The sequence below is a fragment of the Gopherus evgoodei genome, chromosome 8 (assembly GCF_007399415.2).
Source record: "Gopherus evgoodei ecotype Sinaloan lineage chromosome 8, rGopEvg1_v1.p, whole genome shotgun sequence".
NCBI lineage: Eukaryota > Metazoa > Chordata > Testudines > Testudinidae > Gopherus > Gopherus evgoodei.
This window is the reverse complement of record NC_044329.1, coordinates 60,245,679-60,269,397: the sequence shown is the minus strand read 5'-3', so window position 1 is coordinate 60,269,397 and position 23,719 is coordinate 60,245,679. Positions and strand designations below refer to the sequence as shown.

General features: G+C 42.0%; 1 protein-coding gene across 4 annotated transcripts in view; it reads right to left on the bottom strand.

The window, feature by feature from the left end:
• The window catches only part of PLA2G4A (phospholipase A2 group IVA), a 308,898-nt gene that overhangs the window by 75,346 nt on the left and 209,833 nt on the right, over window positions 1–23,719 (bottom strand). For all 4 annotated transcript variants that reach the window (XM_030572624.1, XM_030572622.1, XM_030572625.1 and 1 more), the window contains exon 4: window positions 9,254–9,402. In XM_030572624.1, the coding sequence (XP_030428484.1) occupies window positions 9,254–9,402 (149 nt within the window). The remainder of the gene's footprint in view (window positions 1–9,253; window positions 9,403–23,719) is intronic.

Here is a 23,719-nt window from a genome sequence, read left to right as displayed (position 1 = left end):
CCACTCCCCCACCAGCATGACCAACTGTCATTCCTACATATTTTGTACCCTGATATGACTGAGTCCCATTAGTTACCCCTGTTCCACCAAGTTTATGTGATGCCTATTATATCAATATCCTCATTTAATACCAGGCACTCAAGTTCACCCATCTTACTATTTCGTATATTAGTATTTACTATGATAGCAGCAAAGAATCCTGTGGCACCTTATAGACTAACAGACGTATTGGAGCATGAGCTTTCTGTATTTACTATATAACTTTCAGTTCCCTACTCTTTTTAATTACTAGATCACAGTACAGCAATAATTACTTGGCATAATGCACAGAAATTCCAAACTTGTAAACCTGCACTCTATGTTCAAACAAATCCAAAAATCCACTGGCATATTCTCCATCTCAGCAAGGACCACACCTTTTGGAATGTGAGCTGCATAAGTAAACAACTGAGACTCTGGAACACAATTTCCCATTCCTATTGTCATACCAGTGTTTGGAAGAAAGCATAACAAGTCATATTTCTGGAGAGAAAGAAGCAAAGGAGGGTGTATCAGACAGTCTTCTTATGGTAATATCATCATGTTCTTCATCAAGGACATACTTACATACACATATACAAACACACACACACACATAGATGTACCGAAGAACATAGCTGCAATTATTAAAATAATAAATGTTCTCCTATAATTCAGTAAACCTTTCAAGGTTGAAAGAAACCTGTAAATATTAGGAATGAGTTTTTTATCATTGACTTTAATGGGAGCAGAGTTAGACATGTTTGAACTAGAGCACCTTTTTTAGAAAAACATCCAATATCATAAGAATGGCCATACTGGGTAAGAGCAATGATTCATCTAGCCCAGTTTCCTGTCTTCCAAAAGTGGCCAGCGCCAGACACTTCAGAGGGAATGAAGAGAACAGGCCAATTATCAAATAAATTATCCCCTGCCATCCAGTCTCAGCTTCTGACAGTCATATGTTTAGGTACACGCAAAGCATGTGGTTGCATCCCTGACCATCTTGGCTAATAGCTATCTATGAACTTATCCTTCATGAACTTATCTAATTCTTTTTTTAACCCAAATGGACTTTTGATCTTCACAACATCTGCTGGCAACAAGTTCACAAGTTGACTGTGCATTGTGTTTTGAAGTACTTCCTTATGTTTGTAATTCTTGATTAAAAAATTTTGAATAGTGGAGAATCCACTAGTACCCTTGGTAAATTGTTCCAATGGTAATATTATCCTCACTGTTTTAAAAAGTAGGCCTTATTTCTACTCTAAATTTGTCTAGCTTTAACTTCCAGCCACTTCATCTTGTTATACCTTTGTCTGCTAAACTGAAAAGTCCTCTATTATCAAGTATTTGTTCCCGATGTATGTACTTCTAAACTGTGATCAAGAATGTAACCTTAACCTTAACCTTCTCTTTGATAAGGTAAATAGAATGAACTCCTTGAGCCTTTCACTATAAGGCAGGTTTTCTAATTCTTTAATCATTTGCATTCTCTGTGGCTCTTCTCTAAACCCACTCCATTTTTTCCAACATACTTCTTGAAGTGTGAATACCAGAACTGGAAATAATATTCCAGGAGAGGTCACGCCAGTGGAAAATGCACAAGTAATCTTTTCTACCTTTCTGCTCCTACTCAAGATTCAGCTGTTTGTACATGCAAGGATCACATTAGCCCCTTTGGCCACAGTGCTGCACTGGGAGCTCATGTTCAGCTGATTTTCCACCATGACCCCAAGTCATGGCTTCCTGGGATAGAGTCCCCCCATCCTGTATGGCCTTCATTCTTTCTTCCTAGATATTTACAATGACTTTACATTTGGCAGTACTGAAATGCATACTGTTTGATTGCACCCAGTTTACCAAGCTATCCGGATTGCTATGTATCAGTGACCTGTCCTCTTCATTATTTACCACTTCACCAATCTTTGTGTCAGCTGCAAACTTGATCAGTGATGATTTTATATTTACTTCCAGAACATTGACAAAAATGTTAAATAGCATCAGCTGAAGAACTGATCCCTGCAGGACCCTTCTAGAAGCACACCCACTCAGTGATTCCCCATTTACAATCACACCGAGACCTATGAGCCAGTTCTAGTTTCTTAAATCAAAATATTATGTAGTACCAAGTTAAACACCTTCTAGAAGCCTAAGTATATTACATTAACACTATTACCTTTATCAAGCAAATGTATATAAAAAAGATATCAAGTTAGGTTAACAAGATCAATTTTTCATAAACCAATGTTGACTAATATTAATTATATTAACTTCCTTCAATTCATCAAGTCCTATATCAGCCATTTCATTATTTTGCCTGGGTTCAACATCAGGTTGATTTACAATTACCCGAGTCATCCCATTTACCCTTATGAAATATTGACATAACATTAGCTTTCTTCCAGTCCTCTGTAACTTCTCCACTGCTCACAGACTTATTGAAAATCCACATTAACTGTCCCAGGAGCTCGTTGGCTGGTTTATTTAAAATTCTTGTAAGCAGATTATCCAAACCTGCTGAAAATGTCTAACTTTAATAGTCATAGTTTTACATTCTCCAGAGTTACTGTTGTAATGTAAAATATTAGAGGGGTAGCCTTGTTAGTCTGGATCTGTAAAAAGTGACCAAGAGTCCTGTGGCACCTTATAGACTAACAACAGTATTGGAGCATAAGCTTTCATGGGTGAATACCCACTTCATCAGATGCATGGCAGTCATTTTAATAATGGCAGTTGTATTTTTAGTATCTATCTTAGGGTTTTATACTGCCTCCAATCACCATAGGATCTGAGTGCCATTCACATAAAATCCACAAGAACAGCAAAGTTTCTAGGAGTCTTTAATAGCATCTCTGGTACTTCTCTCTCTATGGAATTAAAAACTCCTCTTGGTTGGGGTGTTTGTTTTGTTTTTAGGCTTGGCTACACTTGTGAGTTAGTATGCAATAAAGAAGCCCCGTGTGCACTAGCTTACTCCCCATCCACACTGGCAAGGCACGTAGAGTGCTCAGACTCCGTGGCTAGAGCACTCCTGGTACTCCACCTCAGAAAGAGGAATAACGTTTGCTGTGCCCCCACTGGAGTGCTGCAGCACCAGTGTGATTGAGGTGTTGCATTACTGCGCTTTGATGGGCCTCCAGAAACATCCCATAATCCCCTTAAGTTAAGTGGCCACACTTATCATTGTTTTGAATCGCTGCAGGAATGTGGAAGTGCCCTTTGAAAGCTCCATTTCTGACATCTGGCTGTTTATCTGCTCCGAGACAAATCAACCATTACTGTGGAATGCTGTGTGTGAGAGAGAAGGAGTCTGCTGCTGTCTGAACTTACAAGACAGCATGCTGACAGGTTCTCAACCCCCAAAAAACCCACTCTCTCGCCCCCCCACATACACACAACACACTCCATGTCATACTCCATCCCACCCCACCCCACATTTGAAAAGCACGTTGCAGTCACTTGCATGCCGGGATAGCTGCCCATAATGCACCACTCCCAATGCCACTGCAAGTGCCTCAAATGTGGCCACGCCAATGCACTTGAAGCTGTCAGTGTGGACAGAGTGCAGCACTTTCCCTACTGTGCTCTCTGAAGGTTGGTTTAACTCAAAGTGCTCTACATCTGCAAGTGTAGCCATGCTCTTTGAGTGTGAAGTGTCTTTCCTATGGTGGAAAGGCATTTTTCAGTGTGTCTTCCTACACAGATCGTTAAATTCTGCCATTTAATTTTATGGAGAATATGGAGACTTTACTCAGATTTGCAAGTGTGTATAACAATATCACGCTACAAACAGTTTTAAACTAGACATAAGATTTATATTTTGTGATGGGGCAAAGCCAGATGGATATAGGAAAGTAGTAAGGAACAGGTGTGTTAACCCCAGACTAAACAAATCCTTGCTACCATGGTAACCAAATGGCAGTTGCTCCAGGTTAATCATGACATCCAGGGCTCATTAAGATCCTTCCAGAAAGCAGTGGAGATAGCTAGGTTGATTGGGACACCTGAAGCCAATCAAGGGCTGGCTGGAACTAGTTAAAAGTCTCTCAATTGGTCAGTTAGGTGTGCATGCCAGGAGCTGTAGGAGGAAGCTGGAGAAACTAGGCAGTATGAACCCTATCAGGCACAAGGAAGGAGGCCCTGAGGTAAGGGTGAAGTAGATGTTGAGGAAGCAGGGGCTGCTGTGAGGAAGTGGCTCAGGGAATGGCACTTGTCCTGTTTCAAAAAGTCAGCTACCAATAGCTGCTACTACTAGTGTCCGTGGGCTGGAGCCTGGAGTACAGGATGGGCCTGGGCTCCCCCTCTCCCTGATTAATCACAGAGACTGTGAGACAACAGAGAATGTGTGAGGCTTATGATGAAAATGGCTCAGTAGGCTGTGACCCTTGCCTGTAGAGAGAGAAGGGCTATATGGAGGGCCACAGTGAGCCTCTGAGGCTAGCATAATCTGCCTGGAAGCGCGGCACCCACTGAGACAAGGTCATAGCTTTGCCACAATTTCTAGTAGTCTAGAGAATTTATATTACAGTAAACCTTTACCATGGCCACTATATATTTTGCTAACTAATATGCAACTTACCATTATTATGTAGTATCACTGACTCTGTTGTGCTAATTTTCAGGGGCTTATATATCATATGACTCAGGAAGCAGCTAAAATCTTTAATTATTTTAGTAATCACACTGAATTCTTGTTTATAACATATCTTGGTAGGTCTGCTACAGGAAAAGGATACTTATACAATCTTTGAAATAAGTTGCTGATGCATTATACTGGAAATCAACTCAGACCATATTGCTCTAGGTGCCAGATCATAAAATTATTATGCTTTTTAATGACTACATAAAACCATGATGGAAGAAAAGAGTGAAAAACACCTCAAAATCAAAGATGATTTACAAGTTATGTTTTAGGAACTGTCTGAATTCTTACCATAGCAGGAAATCTTAGTCAGACCATACAATAGTGAAAAGTGAGTAATTCAGACATACCACATTAAGAAATGACTGAGACTACACTGTATTAAATAGCTTGCTACCTACCCAATTTCTTCCTGACATTATAATATGTACAAACAGAGAACAGAAAGATGTGTTATTGCTTTGAGGAAGGCAGTTTGGATAAGCCATTAGCCAGTACAGTTATTTTAATAGTCTATCTTTTTATATTTTATTGAGCAAATTCCATGTTCGGCACATTCATGTAACCACAGTGACGTCTGTGAGTCTGTTAGCAGAATTTGACCCATGCTGTCTAAGAGGGTTCTGTCTATTCTATCACTATGACCAAATAGACTAGCTCCAGTCTCCTGTTCCCCATCCCCAGTTTCTCGCTCAGCTGATTTTTAAAGACTGCAGGAGCTATTGTAGACCTTCTGCAGAGAATCAGGCCCATGGCTCCTGTTCACCTTCTAAAGCTCATAGCAGGTTGTGAGAATCTCAGATGAGCCACAAACAAGGAAAGCTAATAAAAAGAGCCAAATCAAAGCATGGAGTCAGGTAAGTAGTGGGGACTGCAGAGGCTAGAGACTATGCAGAGCCTCTGAACTCTGCCAGGATCCCTTGTGACAGATTCTCCTGAAGAAAGCACTGCTCTCGCTTCCCAATTCCCAGTGCTTTAAAATGTGTAGCTCCGCATGGTATCCTGTTCCCTGCTTCCAATGCATCTTAATTTTTTTAAAACTGAGATGGAGGTGGGGGGAACCAAAGGAGATTCAAAACAAAAACCTTGTTAAGATGGAGTTAAAGAATGAGTCAGTAATTTATGGGATAAATACAAAACAAAACAAATGAGGTTAAACTTAAAAGAAACCAAATATATGAAATGCACATTGAAGGCATTCAAAGAATCTTAACTCTGCCCTTGTTGTGACACTAGCTTCCCATCTTTCTTTCTATGCTCCTTCAGCAGCTACTTGGTAAGATCTATGATATTATAGATTCTCCTTTCTGCTGTGGCAGCCTTGGCCTTTGTACACACACAGGGGCAGCTCTAGACATTTTGCCACCCCAAGCACGGCAGGCAAGCTGCCTTCAGCGGCTTGCCTGCGGAGGGTCCACTGGTCCCGCGGATTTGGCTGACCTCCCACAGGCATGCCTGCGGGAGGTCCGCCGAAGCCGCGGGACCGGCGGACCCTCCACAGGCACGCATGCGGGAGGTCCGCCGAAGCCGCGGGACCGGCGGACCCTCTGCAGGCATGCCGTGGAAGGCAGCCTGCCTGCCGCCCTTGCAGCGACTGGCAGAGCGCCCCTAGTGGTTTGCCGCCCCAAGCACGCGCTTGGCATACTGATGCCTGGAGCCGCCCCTGTACACATAATGCAAGAGTAAAATGAGAATATGTATCCTAAGTCCTATACTACTTGAATTAGCCAGCAACATGAGCCAATACGGATAATTAGCCAGAAACATGAGCCAATATGGACATTCTGCACATTATAAAAACAACGTGTAGGATAACTGCTTGGAGATACATGAAATTCTTCCCCGGCAGATAACTGTCATAATCTACCTTGCAAAGGATAGTTTCTTCATTACCAATGAGGTCTCTCACTGTATTCCCAGTTATAGTGATAGTTTGAACTAAAATGATAGTGTTACTCCCATACAAGGGGTGAAGCTGATTGTCAAGCTTGATGTCATGGGCATAGGACACATTGGCAAGGATGTTTTGGGGTTCTTTATTATTATTTACTTCCTCTTTACAACAAGAGGGTTGAGGAGGGAGCATGAAGTGGCATCAGGTGGGTTTCAGAGTGGTAGCCATGTTAGTCTGTATCATCAAAAACAAGGAGTAGTCCTTGTGGCACCTCAGAGACTAACAAATGTATTTGGGCATAAGCTTTCTTGGGCTAAAACCCACTTCATCAGATGCATGGAGTGGAAAATACAATATGTAGATATTAATATACAGCATATGAAAAGATGGGAGTTGCCTTACCAAGTGGTGGCTCAGTGCTAATGAGCCAATTCAATTAAGATGGAAGTAAGCTATTTTCAACAGTTGACAAGAAGGAGTGAATATCAAGGGAGGAAGAATCACTTTTGTAGTGCTAATTAGGGCAATGTAATCAAGGTGGCCCATTTCAAACAGCTGACAAGAAGGTCAGAGTATCAGCAGGGGAAATTAGTCTTTGCAGTGACCCAACCATTCCCAGTCTTTATTCAGGCCTAATTTGATGGTGTCCAGTTTGCCAATTAATTCCAGTTTCTCACTGGAGTCTGTTTTTGAAGTTTTTTATTGAAGAATTGCCACTTTTAAGTCTGTTATTGAGTGTCCAGGGAGACTGACGTGTTCTTCTATTGGTTTTTGAAAGTTATAATTCTTGATGTCTGATTTGTGTCCATTTATTCTTTTATACAGCAACTGTTCAGTTTGGCCAATGTACATGGCGGAGGGCAATTTCCAGTAACTGCAGGACAGGGAAGCACTGGTGGACCTAACTTCTGCTTTTTTTCTTCCTTGCTGTTTCTACAAATGTGAAGAAAAGTGACTCATTCCATTCTTTGTGCTGATATCTAGCTGGGGACTAGAACAGGAGACTAGAAGTTAGAACTTTGAGTTCTATTCTCTGATTTCCTACTTCCAGGTTATGTGTGCCAGGCAAATCACTTAGGGTACCTCTTTGCTACACATATAACTAAGGCGATGAGCACCCAGGTGTGAGCAGCTGGTCTAGCCTAGGCCAGGTGTGAGCAGCCACAATACAAAGCCACACATGAGTTACTGTGTTCTCTCACTGATGCTGCCCTCACTCATGTGTGTTGCTAAGACTTCAGGGGGCAGAGACCTGGTTTCAGAGAACATGGAGACAAACTGTAGGAAGACATTGAAGACTATCAGCACTTGATTGCTTGAGCCCAATGGCTCTCAACCTTTCCAGATTACTGAATCCCTTTCAGGAGTCTGATCTGACTTTCATCTCACTTAAAAACTACTTGCTTACAAAATCGGACTAAAAACACAAAAGAGTGTCATAGCATATTATTATTGAAAATTGTTTACTTTCTCATTTTTACCATATAATTATAAAATAAATTAATGGGAATAAAAATATTGCACTTACATTTCACCATAGAGTACATAGAGCAATATAAACAAGTCCTTTTCTGTATGAAATTATAGTTTATTCTGACTTTGCTTGTGCTTTTTAATATAGGCTGTTGCAAAACTAGGTATATATCTAGATGAATTGATGTAAACCCTAGGAGGCCTCTGAGTACCCACAGGGTCATGTGTACCCCTAGTTAAGAACCACTGGTTTAGCCTTTGTCCTCTCTGCAAAGTGGACAGGTTACCAAACAAGAGCCAGAGTAAACTCTGCAATGAAAATATACCCGTAAACGCTTGACACACTAAAATAGACTAACACAATATTATAACACTGTGTGTATAAAAGGCTTAATTAATTAAGGACTAATGGTGATTTGGACTAGATGCCTGTACAAAGGAGTGACAGCTCCCTTATGCTCCTTAGGAGTGGTTACTCAGACCTTGTCTACACTACGGGGCTAAGTCAACCTAAGTTACGCTACTCCAGCTACATAAATAATGTACCTGGAGTCGACATAACGTAGGTCAACTTACTGCGGTGTCTACACCATGCTGTGTCGAAGGAAGATGTTGTCCCATTGGCTTACCTTAGTCTTCTTGTTCCAATGGAGTACCAAAGTAGACCTGAGAGTGCTCTGCAGTCAATTTAGCAGGTCTTCTCTAGACCTGCCAAATCGACCCCCGCTGCATTAATCGCAGCATCATCAATCCACGGTAAGTGCAGACATGGCCTCAGACCTTGGGTCCAGGCATACAGAAGTAAGTGGAGCTAATCTCCCATTTACTCCCACCTCTAGTTGGCACAGAGGAGAGGGGAATAGGCAGAGACTTGGTTCCACTTCCACCAACTTGCTGGTCAAAGTAGCTGAGCCAATGAAGGGAGAAAATACTTGCTGCTACTGTAGAGAACAGTAAATTACTAATCTCAGTAGCAAACAGGTAAGAAATTGTGACTCAGAAGTGTATCAGTGTCACAATGCCACCCAAGGCTGCTCCTGGGATGGTGCAACTTATGTACTAACCCCTTGCTCAGGGCTCTGTATAAAAGGCAAAACCTTAATGTTTAGAAAGTGTTGATATGCTCAGATAACAGATGATGTGTAAGTACAAAGTGTTGCTGTTTTAACCCTCCTGACACTGCTCAACTTCCATTTCTAGCTGTATCTCAGTACATGATTTACCTCCAGAACATTTTCCTGGTTCGGGTCCAAAATAAACTCAAAGGTCTCGTTCCACACAGGGTTCACATTATTGTTGAAGTGTTTTGTTCTCTTTCTGCAGTCAGGGGCTGAGGGGATGAACAGCTCCACATATGGATCTGGAGTGTCTACTGTAGAGTAGCAAACAGAGGGTAAAATTAGTTAGAACTTGTGTTTGGATAGGATTAACCAAAACAAATTTAGGAAAGGACAAGTGCATTGTAAGTCCTCTCAGTATACACAGTAGTAAATGAAAGATATATGGCTTGATCTTGCTCCCCTAAAGATCAAAATAGTGATGCCAATGATGTTAATGGGAGTAGGAGTAGGCCTTGACTGAGAGAATGATACTGTGAGTAAAGATACATATTTATTGAAAAAAATGATCCAATGTTGTTTATAGTTTAATTTAAAGAAGTATCCCCTGATCACACACACCCACACAATAGCAATACTGCTTGGTATCACAGTAGCAGCAAGGATAGATACCCAATGAAATGGTCTTCAATTACAAATTAAAGAAAGATAGTTTGGATTCAGGAGAGTCTACCAAAGGTTTTGCAGAACTAAGGAATGCAGTAATGAGTCATTTATATACTTCCCAATCCTGTAATGATATCCACATGGTCACATCCCTGGGTGGAGCCAATGAAATCACTGGGGCTCTGTCCTGGCACAGGGGTCCACCCTTATGAATATCACTGTAGGACAGGGGTTCTCAGACTTTTGTACTGGTGACCCCTTTCACACAGGAAGCCTCTGAGTGCGACCCCCTTATACATTAAAAAACACTTTTTAATATATTTAACAGCATTATAAATGCTGGAGGCAAAGTGGGGTTTAGGGTGGAGGGTGACACCTTGCGACCCCCTGAGGGGTCCTGACCCCCAATTTCAGAACCCCTGCTGTAGGACTTGGGCCTTATTTACATATTCCATTTAAATTGTGGATGTGTAGAGAAATAGCTGAAATTCTAACTATTCCATTTGTGTCCAGCGCAGAGTATAAGTGATGGGGAAAATGTGGCCTGGAGAGTCTTAATTAAGTTGCTTTAACTATTACCATTTTATTACTAAAATCAAATGCTATGCTGTAAGCAGCCTTGCTAAATCCCACTTACCCATCTTTTGAAGACAAATAGTGGGTTTTTTTGTTTTTGTTTGTTTTTGACATAAGTAAATAACTAGTTTTTAACTATCATCATCATCATCATCATCTGCTTGGAAGCATAGATAGGTAAATTTTGTGACTGGGATAAAATTGCCATGACATTGCATTTTTAGAAGATAAAGAGCATTTTGATGATAGATATTTTCTTATATCAGCTTTAAAGGAGAGGTTGTCAGATATACAAGATAAGTGAAGACAGCAGATCTGATGCATAGCAGGTAATGGACTACAGTAAGTATACATATTATTGGTAGAAAAGTTGTACCAGTGGTTGATCAGTTTTTTATTTAGTTCAATCTACTCAGTCCATTTTTCTTCAAATAGTTATCTAATACAGTCGGTAATTTGTTCCATTTATCTTAACTTTATTCTTAACAACCACATTTTTACCAGACATATTTGGTTTTGCAGCAATAGTTCTGTGATCCTGCAAAGGGATCTACTAGCATAGACCTTTATGTTCACCAATCCCTTTGATTTCAGTGGGAGTCTTTATGGGAATTTGGATCTGTGCTGGGAATCCCACTGCAGGATCAGGGTAATACTGCAGAAATACATGTGTATGCTGGTACAAGGAATTCTCTCCATATCTTCTTGGCTTATCAGAAGTTAAGAGTCATTTAGTCTGATGTCAAAAAACTGATGCACATCTTCAGAGGATCATGTCTTCAGAGGTTGTTTTCTGCTTTTGCCCAACAGCTTATTTCATGGAGTTAAAAATGTGCAGCCATCACAAACAATGACCATTTTCTTAAGGATCTCTCTTGGTCAAAACAATTACACTGCATTTTAACTACATGTGTTTTCATGAGAATATACTGTTTCATCAAAGCCAAAATGTGTCAGGTAGACATGTTGATTTCAACAAGGCTTTTGCCAGGAATGTTTCCGAGGTCCAGGCATCTCTGGTCACTTCTGACCAGAAAAAGAGACCTGAACTGAAAACTTGATCTTTCAAACAGAAAATGGGACATTTCAACACAATTCTGTTCTACAAAAACATTTGAACAGTTTTGATTTTGTTCCAATGTGGAACAAAAACAAATTTCAAAACCACACAAGTTGTCATGGAATGGAATTTTTGTCCTCGAGCCACCTCTGATGCAGACCCAAGCCAACCTTCAACTCAGCCTCTCAGTGTACTATTCAAAGACAAATAATTGCAGAGTGACAGAACAGCTATAGATTCTGAAATATTATCAAAAATATCTTTTGCCCATTGGAGATGTGAAATAATATGCATATACAATAGGGTGAGTTAAATATTAATCATGTTTTTTTTCTGATTGGTGGGACTTGAGGGACTGTACCAGAAATCCAATTCCTTCAATGCATTTTATTTATTAATTGCAAAATTCACATAGAAAAAGCACTTCTAGCTTCCTGTTTATTTTATGGTGAACAGATCTTACTTACTGTGTCAGGTTTTTCATGGCAAACTATGATACACCAGAAGAACTTTTTACTGCTTGGAAAATAAGAGGAGGGTTTTGCAATTGTGTGTGTGTGTGTGTGACAGAGAGAGAGAGAGAGAGAGAGAGAGAGAGAGAGAGAATGAACGAACTTGTAGGATTTGGCAGCCTACATTCCATTCCACACAATATTTATAGAACTACTTAAAAACCAAGGAAAGCCTGGGCATTCCTTTAAGGTATGTCTATACTGCAATGTATGTCCAGGATTAGCAGAACTCAATTTAGCAGACCCTGCGTTTGATAACCTAGAGCTTGAGTGCCTACACTCATTAGTAACTCCAGGCCATGAATTGTTGAAGCTTGGTTCCCAACCTGGGTCTCCAGCATCTATACTGCATTATGTGGGCCAAAATCTAACCCTTATATCCTAGACTTCCTAATGGCCTCCCAGAATGTGGCCACTATAGCCCTTTGTTCATGGCGCAGTGTGGGAAAACTTGACTGTGCAGAGTACAAAAAGTCAGTGTGTGAGATTACTTTTGGCAGACTCAAGGAGCATGAGTCCAGTGGGGATGCATCCACACTGAAAAGCAATAGGGCTTGAACCCTCAGTTTGAACTCAGACTCCAGCCTACCCACTCCCTTTTGTCTACAAGCAAATCGTGCTAACCCCTGGTTTGGATCCAGAATCCCAGGCCCCTCGGTGGAGGAGGATCCAAGCCTGAGCCAAGACAGTCAAATTCCTATCTACTCCAACTTTAAAAAAAAAAAAGATTAACATGACTACTGGCCAACTTTGACTGTGTATTTTAGCAACTTGAATAAAAAGTAAATCTGCTTTAATGCTATGCAGACCTCCTCCCCGACCTCTGGAAATTGAAATGCTGGATTCTGAATATCCTGACAACATGGTCACTAACTACTGCAGACCTCCTGGTGCCAAAGGACTGAACTTCTACACATCAGCTTGGTTTTGAACCAAGCTACTTTTGCCACACCAAGTCAGTCTGCTGAAGCAGAAACTAATGCATTTTGCAGCTAATCTTAAAAGCAGTTACTGTATGAATGACTGAGAGGAAAAATATTTAACTAGCTCAAAATCTCAACAACAAACAAACTTTCTTCCCACTGTGTAACAAAAATACCTCAGGCCAAGAGTTTCTGAACTGCCCTTTCATGTTTGAAAGTTTACTTTGCAGTCTTTTCAACTGAGAAAATGAAAATCTATTCCTTTAGGAATTTCCTCTGTAGATGGAAAGCAAAAATACAGGGAACTTTTATGTGTTGATTAAGATAAAGTTACTCACACTGTGCAGTAATAATGGTTCTTCGAGATGAGTGTCCCAATGGATGCTCCACTGTAGATGCATGTGCATTCCTGTACTTCTGATCAGAGATCTTTGGTAGCAGTGTCTGTTCAGCCTGCACATTCACTTTCCCTTTCTTGTGCTCTGCCTTGAGGCTAATTAGTGCTGTGCAAGCGACCCACCTTCAGATCCTTCTCTACCACAGAGTCCCTATCAATAACTTTGAAACAGAAGGGAGAGTGGGTTATGGAGCACCCATAGGGACACCATCTCAAGGAACCATCATTACTGCACAAGGTGAGTAACTTCCTCTTCTTCTTTGAGTAGTGTTCCCATGGATTCTCCACTATAGGTGACTCCCGAGCAGTATCCCTAATGGGAGGCTGGGGCTTTGGAGTCAAGTCTGTTATGGATGATGATACCGCGGAGTCGAAACTAGCATTGGGAGCAGAGTCTCCAGTGATGGCATAGGCTTCTGTGAGGGTATGCACAAATGCCCAAGATGGCTGCTCTGCAGATTTCCAAGACAGGGACATTCCTGAGGAAGGCGACAAAGGAAGAAACTGACCTTGTGGAGCATGCAAATTCCAGGTAAAGGTACTATATTGCGAACATGAAAACAGTGCTTAATACTGTTCAAGACCTATTTGGAGAGTCTCTGGGCTGATGCTGCTGTGCCTTTAGACCTTTCTGCAATGAAAAGGAAGAGCTTAGGAGGAGATTTCCTACAAGTCTTTGTCCTGTCCATGTAGAAGGCCAGGGCTCTCCTAACATCTAGCACGTGCAGTATGGCCTCTTTGATACCATGGTGAGGCTTAGCTGGGAGGGGATTTGGTTGATTTATGTGAAAGATGAGGCCACTTTAGGAAAAAAACATTGGGTGTGGCCAGATAGTAACCTTGTTGTGAAAGAATACTATAAAGCAGAGTGTACCATCTGTGCTGCTATTTCCCCTATTCTCCTCACCGAGATGATGGCCACCAGAAATGCTATCTTCACTGACAGCTGTGTAAGCAAACAAGTAGCCATTGGTTCAAAGGGTGATCTAGTCTGGCTCTTTAAAACTAGTTTAGGTCCCATGTTGAAGTAGGGCATCTGGGTGGGGAAAGAGGTTTGTTATGCCCTTAAGGAATTTCTTTGTAGTTGGGTGTGAGAAAACTACAACCCTCTACCTGTTGATGGTACCACTACCACTATGGCCACCAGGTGTAGCTTGAGCAAACTGAGGGATAGCCCTGTCTTCTTGAGAGCCAATATGTAATCTAACACCACTAGGAGAATAACAGATGTAGGGATAATGTGCCTGGAATTGCACCAAACCTCAAACCTCGTCCACTTTTGTAGTTAAGTATGACAGGTAACCAATTTCCTACTGTGTAGTAACACTTCCTGTACCTCCTGGGAGCAAGAGTACTATGCATTGGAACTACAAAGCAGCCAAGCCTTGAGCTGGAGGTTGAGATGGAGTGTGTGTTGTTCTTTCTGGGAGAGGAGGTAAGGAGTGGGTTGAAGAGGGATTGGTGGACACATCGTCATCTGTCTCACTCAGGTGGGAGCAATCAGTATGACATATGCTTTTTCTCTTTATTTTCAATAGGACCTTCAACAAGAGAGGGAATGGGAAATGGCATAAAGAAGGTCCTTGTCCCATGGAAGAAGGAGACCGTCCCCTAATGAGTGCTGTCCGAGGCTAGCCCTGGATCAATAATGTGGGCATTTCCTGTTCAGGTAAGTAGCAAACAAGTTTATTGTTGGTGTCCTACACTGACAAAATATGCTGCAAAGTACTGTGGGGTTCACTTCCCACCCATGGTCATGTGAAAACTGCCTGTTGTTGTGTTTGGTGCTGATATTAGAACATTGTGGCAAATGCCTCAGTTCCAGAGCCTCCCTTTTGATTTATGTAGCACACAATCTTCTCTGGCCACTGTCATAAACAGATAGCTAAGGGTTAATGTCTCTTTCACCTGAAGCACCTGACCAGAGGACCAATCAGGAAACCGGATTTTTTCAACTTTGGGTGGAGGGAATTTTGTGTCTGAGGTCTTTGTTTGCTGTCTGCCTGCTTTCTCTGAGCTTTGGAGAAGTAGTTCTGTTTTCTAATCTTCTGTTTCTAAGTGTAAGGACAAAGAGATCAGATAGTAAGTTATATGGTTTCTTTTCTTTGGTATTTGCATGAATATAAGTGCTGGAGTGCTTTGATTTGTATTTTTTGAATAAGGCTGTTTATTCAATATTCTTTTAAGCAATCGACTCTGTGTTGTGTCACCTTAATACAGAGAGACCATTTGTATGTATTTTTTCTTTCTTTTTATATAAAGCTTTCTTTTAAGACCTGTTGAAGTTTTCTTTACTGGGAAATTTCAGGGAAATTGAGTCTGTACTCACCAGGGAATTGGTGGGAGGAAGAAATCAGGGGGGGAGATATGTGTGTGTTGAATATGCTAGCCTGATTTTGCATTTCCTCTGGGTGAAGAGGAAAGTACTTTTTGTTTCCAGGACTGGAAACGGAGAGGAGGAGTCACTCTGTTTGGATTCACAGAGCTTGTGTCTGTGTATCTCTCCAGGAGCACCTGGAGGGGGGAAGGGAAAAAGAATTATTTCCCTTTGTTGTGAGACTCAAGGGATTTGGGTCTTGGGGTCCCCAGGGAAGGTTTTTCAGGGGGACCAGAGTGCCCCAAAACACTCTAATTTTTTGGGTGGTGGCAGCAAGTACCAGGTAAAAGCTGGTAACTAAGCTTGGAGGTTTTCATGCTAACCCCCATATTTTGGACGCTAAGGTCCAAATCTGGGACTAAGGTTATGATAGCCACCCTGAGTTAAACAACGTTGATGTGGAGAGTCACCATTTTCCCTGAGTCATGAGGTTGTTGAGGTGTGCAGCACAACCCATGAGGGATGTCTGTAGTGAGAAGAAATGTCAAAGGAGGGCTGAGCAAACAGGACCCCTGTGCAAACATTTACTGGGTCTTTGACGCTGGAAGGCATCAAGAGAGGGTTGTCTAACCTGTTTTGTTTGTTTGTTTTGTTTTTTGCTATAAACCGAGCTGAACCATGTCTGCAGACACTTCATCTCTAGTTTGGCATTAAATATTACAAACATACCAGACACCATTTGCCGCAGAAGCTGGAGGAACGTCTGGCCAATGTTTGAGGGCTAGCTTGAACTGTCTCTATGTGCGGACAGGCTGTGAAATCTGTGTTGTAGAAGGAGCACCCTCACTTGCAGTGAGTCGAGGTCGACCCCTATGACCTCCAAACATTGCACTGGAGCTAAGGTCGACTTTTGGACATTAATTTGCAGGTCCATGTTCGTGAATAACCACTTCCTCTAGTCCAACATCCTACTCCTCCAGGATCTCGTCAGGAGGTTCTGAGGCTCCACAGTATATAATGCTGCCCACGTATCCCATAGGGGTAGTGGAAAAGGCATGGCTGGCTGACCCCATCTTTAGTCATACCACAGGGGTTGAGGTCCAGACTGAGGGTAAGACTGGGAAGGCCCAGGCTGGTAGTTGGAGGAAGAATAGTGAGAGTGATGGGAGATGACCTCCTGGCCATTATCCAACTCTCCACTAGAAAGTGGTGGAGCCAATACAGAGATGCATGGATCAGTGCTGGTGGTCATTATGGAGTTCAAGATGTGCCCAGTACTGAGGCCCTGGTACAAATTAGATGAGATACTCTGAGGTCCTTAGAGAACCTGTGGATATCATGTTTAGATGTCTTCAGTGCTGTCAGTACCAAAGAGATCGAATGTGCCAGGGACCTCCTCTCACTGTTTCAGGGCTCACTACAAAGGCTTGAAGATCTCTTTTTGGAGGTCTTGCATGGGGCATCTGAGGATTTCTTCCTTAGTTCACTGGAAGGCTATGGAGAAGATTTGTGTTGCCTGTAAGACTCTGGGCACGGGTCAGATACAGGCTGGAGAGCACCCTCCATAAGGAGCAGCTTTAGCTTCAGTTCCTGTTTTTGGGGGGGATCTGGTAACAGACACAGCAGGAATGCCCATCCATTACCAGAATGGACTCCTTGCAGGAGAGACACTTCTTAAACCCAGGCGACCTGGAAATTCCCCTTACTGGGGATATTTCCCAATAGGGGGTGGGTGGGGTAGGTAAAACAAAAAAATGTGTGTTTGTTTTTAACAGGGAAGAAAAAAAACTAAAGGAAACTCTATGGGTATGGCTACACTTGAAATTTCAAAGCGCTGCCGCGGCAGCGCTTTGAAGTGTGAGTGTGGTCAGAGCGCCAGCGCTGGGAGAGAGCTCTCCCAGCACTGCACGTAAACCACATCCTCTACGGGTGTAGCTTGCAGCGCTGGGAGCCGCGCTCCCAGCACTGCGGCACTGATTACACTGAGGCTTTACAGCGCTGTATCTTGCAGCGCTCAGGGGGGTGTTTTTTCAGACCCCTGAGCGCGAAAGTTGCAGTGCTGTAAAGCGCCAGTGTAGCCAAGGCCTATGAGAACTAAGAAGAAAACACTAAAACTAGCTAAGGGTAGGGCTACACTTACACTTGTACAGCGCTGGGAGTTACAGCTGTCTTCGTACAGCTGTGTAGGGAAAGTGCTGCAGTGTGGCCACACTGACAGCTACCAGTGCTGCAGTGTGGCCACATTTGCAGCATTTGCAGCGCTGTTGGGAGTGGTGCATTGTGGGCAGCTATCCCAGCGTTCAAGTGGCTGCAACGTGCTTTTCAAAAGAGTGGGGTGGGGTGGAGTGTGACAGGGAGTGTGGGGGAGACAGAGAGATTGGATTTTTGGAGCTGACACTGTTCTCAGCTCCCTGCCTTGCAAGTTCTAAGGACTGGAAGATACACAGCACCAACATTCAATCATTTTAAAGGTTTCGAGCCCTTCCCCCAGTCCTCTCTTACTCACTAAATGCAAATTATGCACTCCTAAATAGCCTTCAGACCACATAAGCAGCTGCTCAACACGGACTCCCCTCTCTCCTCAAGCAAACAGCTGTGAACATTTCAAAGCAATTCCCCTGCCTCCGCTCATCGCTGGCTGGAGCAAAGGGCAGCTGTGTTTGTTTTTTAGATAAGTAGCTCCGGGGAGCTCAGGAGCTCGGAGTTCAGCCATTCTTCCGGTTTGTTGTGGACAGGAATTCTGGGATACCTCCTAATACCCTGGAGGCCAATAACAGCACTTTTGGTGGCCACGCTTGATGAGCAGCGCTGCATCACCAGCACTGAAATCGTTACACCCCAAGCAGACCAAGTGTACAGCCAGCGCTGCAGCCAGGGAGTTGCAGCGCTGGATGTGCCTTGCAGGTGTGGACAGTTACTAAGTTGCAGCGCTGTAAACCCACCATCAGCGCTGCAACTCTCCAGTGTAGCCAAGCCCTAATAATGAATTTCTAGAGAGTAAAGTATCCGTGAATGGACTGCTAATGGCTCCATCTCTAGCCTGGGGCAATTGAGAAGAAGTAGTCTGCCCCGCAGTGCTTATTAGCCTTGAGGCAGAGCACGAGGAGGGGAGAGCGCATGTGCAGGATGAACCAGGACACTGCTACCAAAGATCTCCAATCAGAAGCACAAGGACACAAATATACCTACAGTGGAGCACCCATACGGACACTACTGGAAGAAGAAAATACTGATGTAAATTATGCAATAGCAATCAAAAGACTAGATCTGTTATTTCTTGGGGGAAACAGAGACCAAAAACTTATTACAAACTATTTCACATATATCACAGTAATATTTGATTTTGTTTGTATTTCAAAATGTTAAAGTTGCCAAATTTCATAGACAATAAAAAAAACTTTAATCCAGTGGAAAAGTAATAATGATCTGAAGATTTCAATTTGAAAGTACAGTTTAAAAGAGAAACATTATTAGGAAATGGTTCAAGGGTCAAATACTGTTAATCTAAAATAGCTTCATCACTGCAGCAGCAATAAGTGCATAATATATTAAAGATGCAGTATTGTCTTGGAATTGTTCTGAGTCTCTTTTATACAATACAGTAACCAGCCTGTCTGAAAGAGCAACCAAATGATTTTCAAGAGAAACAATGTAGAACAGTTCATTCATATTTTTCCTGCAGGGTTACTTTTCTGAAATAGTTATCTTTGTTCTGTAGGAAGGTTCCTCTTGTGAATAAGGCATCAGACTATTCTTAACTCTGCCAAAGGCTTCTTACGTTACTTTAGGCAAGTGATTTAATCTCTCTGTAGTTAATTGATGCCATTCATAACATGAGGCTAACTATTCCTACTAAAGCTTAACTCATTAACGATTGTTAAACATGTTGAAGTGCAAAACATTAACGGCCATCAGTTTAAAGAGTTAAAAACAACTCAACATGTGATAAATCAAGACAAATATAAACAAATCAGCTATCTGCTGAAGGGCAAGAAGTTTTACAGGTTTGGGAAATAAAATTGATCAAGAGGCTTTATTTATGATTTTCCCCCCAATAAATTTTGGGTGTGGTATTTTTTGAGAAGAGAAATCAAAACTATATCGAGGTATAACACCAAATTTATATACATTTCTGCTGTCTCCCCACATGAAAATACATTCAATATATACTCCTATTTAGAATGTTTATTTTTCCCAAGACACTAAGAGTTGGGGCAGAAATCCACCAATACACCTATGGATATTGTTTTGACTTTAAATATAATGATATGAAGATATTGTCATCTGGAACCAAGTGATTTGACAGAGGCCAGGATTCAACAGTCTGACTCCAGTCATGGGGACCAATGTGGGTGGAAGTTGTTGCCATGGAAGAAACCCACAAGCTCTCTGCCACCAAAGAAACCCCAAGTCACCAGCATGACCTCACAAGTGTGTGGCTCTGGTCAGTGAAGGGAAAATAGCAAGGGCACACAAATTTATGCCAATTCAACACATTCCCACTGCAATCTGTTGACAGGTGGATATTAAAGCCAACTTTTCCCAATAAAAACCCTAAGGGAGATCATGTAAGGGAATTCACATAGAGGTTAATTGTCCTGAGCCACAGTGGCTAGACAGTGCTAGTAGGCTCCCCGTGTTGGCCACACTGGGTATGTCTACACTGCAATAAAACACCTGCGACTGGCCCGTGTCAGCTGACTCTGGCTCTTTGGGCTTGGGCTCTGGGCCTATAAAATTGCAGTGTAGACATTTGCAATCAGGCTGGAGCCTGGGCTCTGGGATCCCGGGAAGGGAAGATTGGCATTAAAGAAGGTAACTGGGTGGAGAGGGGGTGCTACAAGTGATTAGTGCAGGCATTGTACCATCTTTACTCAGATTGGTGAAGGATTACTCACACAAATAGTTCCATAAAGGTCAATGGGACTACTCATATGAGTAAACACTCAGTAGTCTGAATAAGTGTTGTACAGTCTAGCCCAAAGGAAACAGACTCCCTAGCTCTCATTACTCTTGTACACACAACACTAGCTGAAGTCAGTTAGAGTTGTCAGCCCTCTATCTTTAGGATACTTTTGCCAGAGTATTGCTTTTTACTAATACACTTTGTACAATTATTTCTCCCTGTAGAGATGTTGCTGTGGGTTAACTGAGTTTTTTCCCCATCAGAATGAAACCAGCAGTCAGAGAGATAATGTAGCACACATCCTATTTATTTTCAGAAGCTGCTCTCTGACCTGAATTGGTCTCCCTTCTGCCAAATATGACATGCTGCAAACCACTGATAGAGAGATACACAAGAGGCTTCAACTGGGGTGAAAAAAATCAACTTTTCACCAACATTTATTTTAAATAATCACTCTCACTCTTGTCTCCATTTTTCTTCTTTGTCTAAATGTAAAGGCAGAAAATAGCAGTTTTGCCATCAAAAGATGTTTGTCAAGGGAAATGGCTATTTTTTTTCTGGATCTTTTTCATACCCTTTTCAATGCAACATGCCCTTTTCAATTCAACAAGAGTAGCTTCCCAGCTACTCTTGCAACAAGTGATGGGCCAAGAAAGTGGTGATCAGAATTGGATCTTGATGAGGGACAGGCTGGAGTTTGGCTTTGTAACCAAATCATGGATAGGTTTGGAGTTGACAGAATTGAAATCTCATGAGTTGTTCTCAATCATATTATTCATTAATTATATTATAGTGCTGCCTAGAGGCAAACTATTGGACCATTTCCATGGGATTTCCATTACATCTAGACCCAAATACCTCTTCAAAATTCAGGTTCTGCTTCAGGTCAGTACAGTAAAAGCATGTTCTTTTTCTAAAACACTTGCTGATTATTTTTATTTTTAAAAAAACCACACATTTCCTTAGAAAAGCAAAGTAGTTTGTGAAACAGCTTGTGATCCTTCTGATAGAAGTTATCAATGTAAGATGAAAATCTGATTGCAAATAAAAATTGTAAATAAATTCACTCTCAGCTTAAGGAAGATTACTGATTATTAAAAGATAGTCATCCAGTTAATTTACTTTGGTACCTCAATACATAATTTTGAATGCCAGGTAAATGTAAGAAACATAATTTCTACCTTCCACTTCTGCCATGTCAAAATCTGGAAAGGGAAAATCTTACTGGAAAAGTATCACAGCCTGAAGGAACAGAAATAAACACTGCAGGCTCCTCTTTTGTAGGAAGGCCAAAGAGGTTGCAAACCATATGACCTACAGAAAGCTTAGGAGCTGAAAAATTTAAAATCCTAACCAAGCACTGCAGATGCTGAGATATTCTGTGCAGAAAGCTGTCCTTCCACATGTCTCTCAGCCTGTCCAGTAATTTGACTCTGAGGGCACTCATAGTTCGGCTGTGTAGATTGGTTGCATCCTGACTTCCACTAACGGCAATGCACCTCTTCATGCAGAATGGTGTTGTGGACACAGGGGACATCCCAGCAATCGACGCATGGAAAAGGAGTAGAGGTAGCCAGGTTTCCTCTTCCACACCTCTTGCACATTTTTCCTGCTTATTTTCTGACATTTTTTCTCCTTGCCACACTATAGGTATAGCCTAAGAGCTTATGTGTTGCTACAGGTCAATTATGTGATGCAGTTGTGAAAAAGGCTAATATCATTCTGGAGTCTATTAACAGGTGTGTCATATGTAAGACACAGGAGGCAACTGGCCCATTCTACCTGGCACTCGTGAGGCCTCAACTGTTGTAGTGTGTCTAGTCTGAGTGCCACACTTTAGCAGAATATGGACAAATTGGAAAGAGTTCAGAGAAGAGCAACACAAATTTTAAAAGGTTTAGAAAATGTGACCTATGAAGACAGGTTAAAAAAACTGAGCATTCTTGAGAAAAGAAGACTGAGAGAAGACCTGACAGCAGTCTTCAAATATATTAAGGGCTGTTATAAAGAGGACAGTGATCACTTGTTCTCCATGTCCACTGAAGGCAAAACAAGTAGCAATGGGCTTATTCCGTAGCAAGGGACATTTAGGTTAGCTAGTGGGAAAGCTTTCTACTATAAGGATAGCTAAGCACTGGTATAGACTTCCAATGGAGGTTGTGGAATCCCCATCATTAGAGATTTTTAAGAACAAGTTGCACAAGCATCTGTCAGGGATGGTCTAGTTTCACTTGGTTCTGTCTCAGTGCAGGGGATTGGACTTTTGACTTCTCATGGTCCCTTCCAGCCCTGTACTTCAATGATTCTACAAGTTCACTATATGCCACCAGTCAGATAGTTCAGTGCGTGGGGACCACCGATAAATGTTTGTTCAGTAAAGATGCCTACAGAAAACACCAATTCAAAGCTGTAGGATGCGTTAGTCAGTGCACAAATAACTGCTGAAAAGTCCCTCCTGGCTCTGTAAACCCAAAACTGAAAGCAAACATGGCCCATGGGATACTAATTCTTATAACAAGACCTAGGACGGAGGGACAATCTCTCTGTTGAGAATCATTCTGTGTGAACAAAAGGGAACAACTCGGTGCAGGACAGAGAGCACACTTATTATATACATAATAAGAGCCAATGCATTTCAAGAAATGAGCTGCTATATTCTGCACTAGGTGAAGTAATCTTAAACATAGCCCCAAGCCCAGCACATTTCATTAAGCTAGTTTGGAGATCACAAAAGTGTAGGTCACTGTAGCAAAATATCCACTGGGAAAATAGGTCACTACCTCCAAGCCAACTGTAGGTGGAAAAAGGCACCAGGTACCACATTTCTCACCTGACAATCCAGGGGTAGTTCTGTTTACGACCCCAAGACTGAGACTTGACCTGGCAAAGGTCAGACATATCACAGCCCCTGTCAATTCCTGTAGATGCATAAACATATTATGAGCATCTTCCCAGTCTTATATGGTCTGAGATCTAACCAGAGCTGTCAGAACTATTCCCTAACTTCAGTCAATTCCTTGGAAAGCACAGATACCACTGTAAAATGAGATCTAAGTGTTATGCACACACTGGTGACACTAGTGACCTAAACATGTCAGCCACCCATATATTTTGGGCAGCTGGGAGGACAAGCTGAAGCTCTGAAGAACCCAGGATGCAACAGTCCTTGGGAAGCAGAGTAAAAACTCATTACCACACTTTGGGACCTCTCGAAGAAGAAGGAACACACTACGATGGGACATCCTGTAGGTGATTCAACACAGCCCCAATGCAA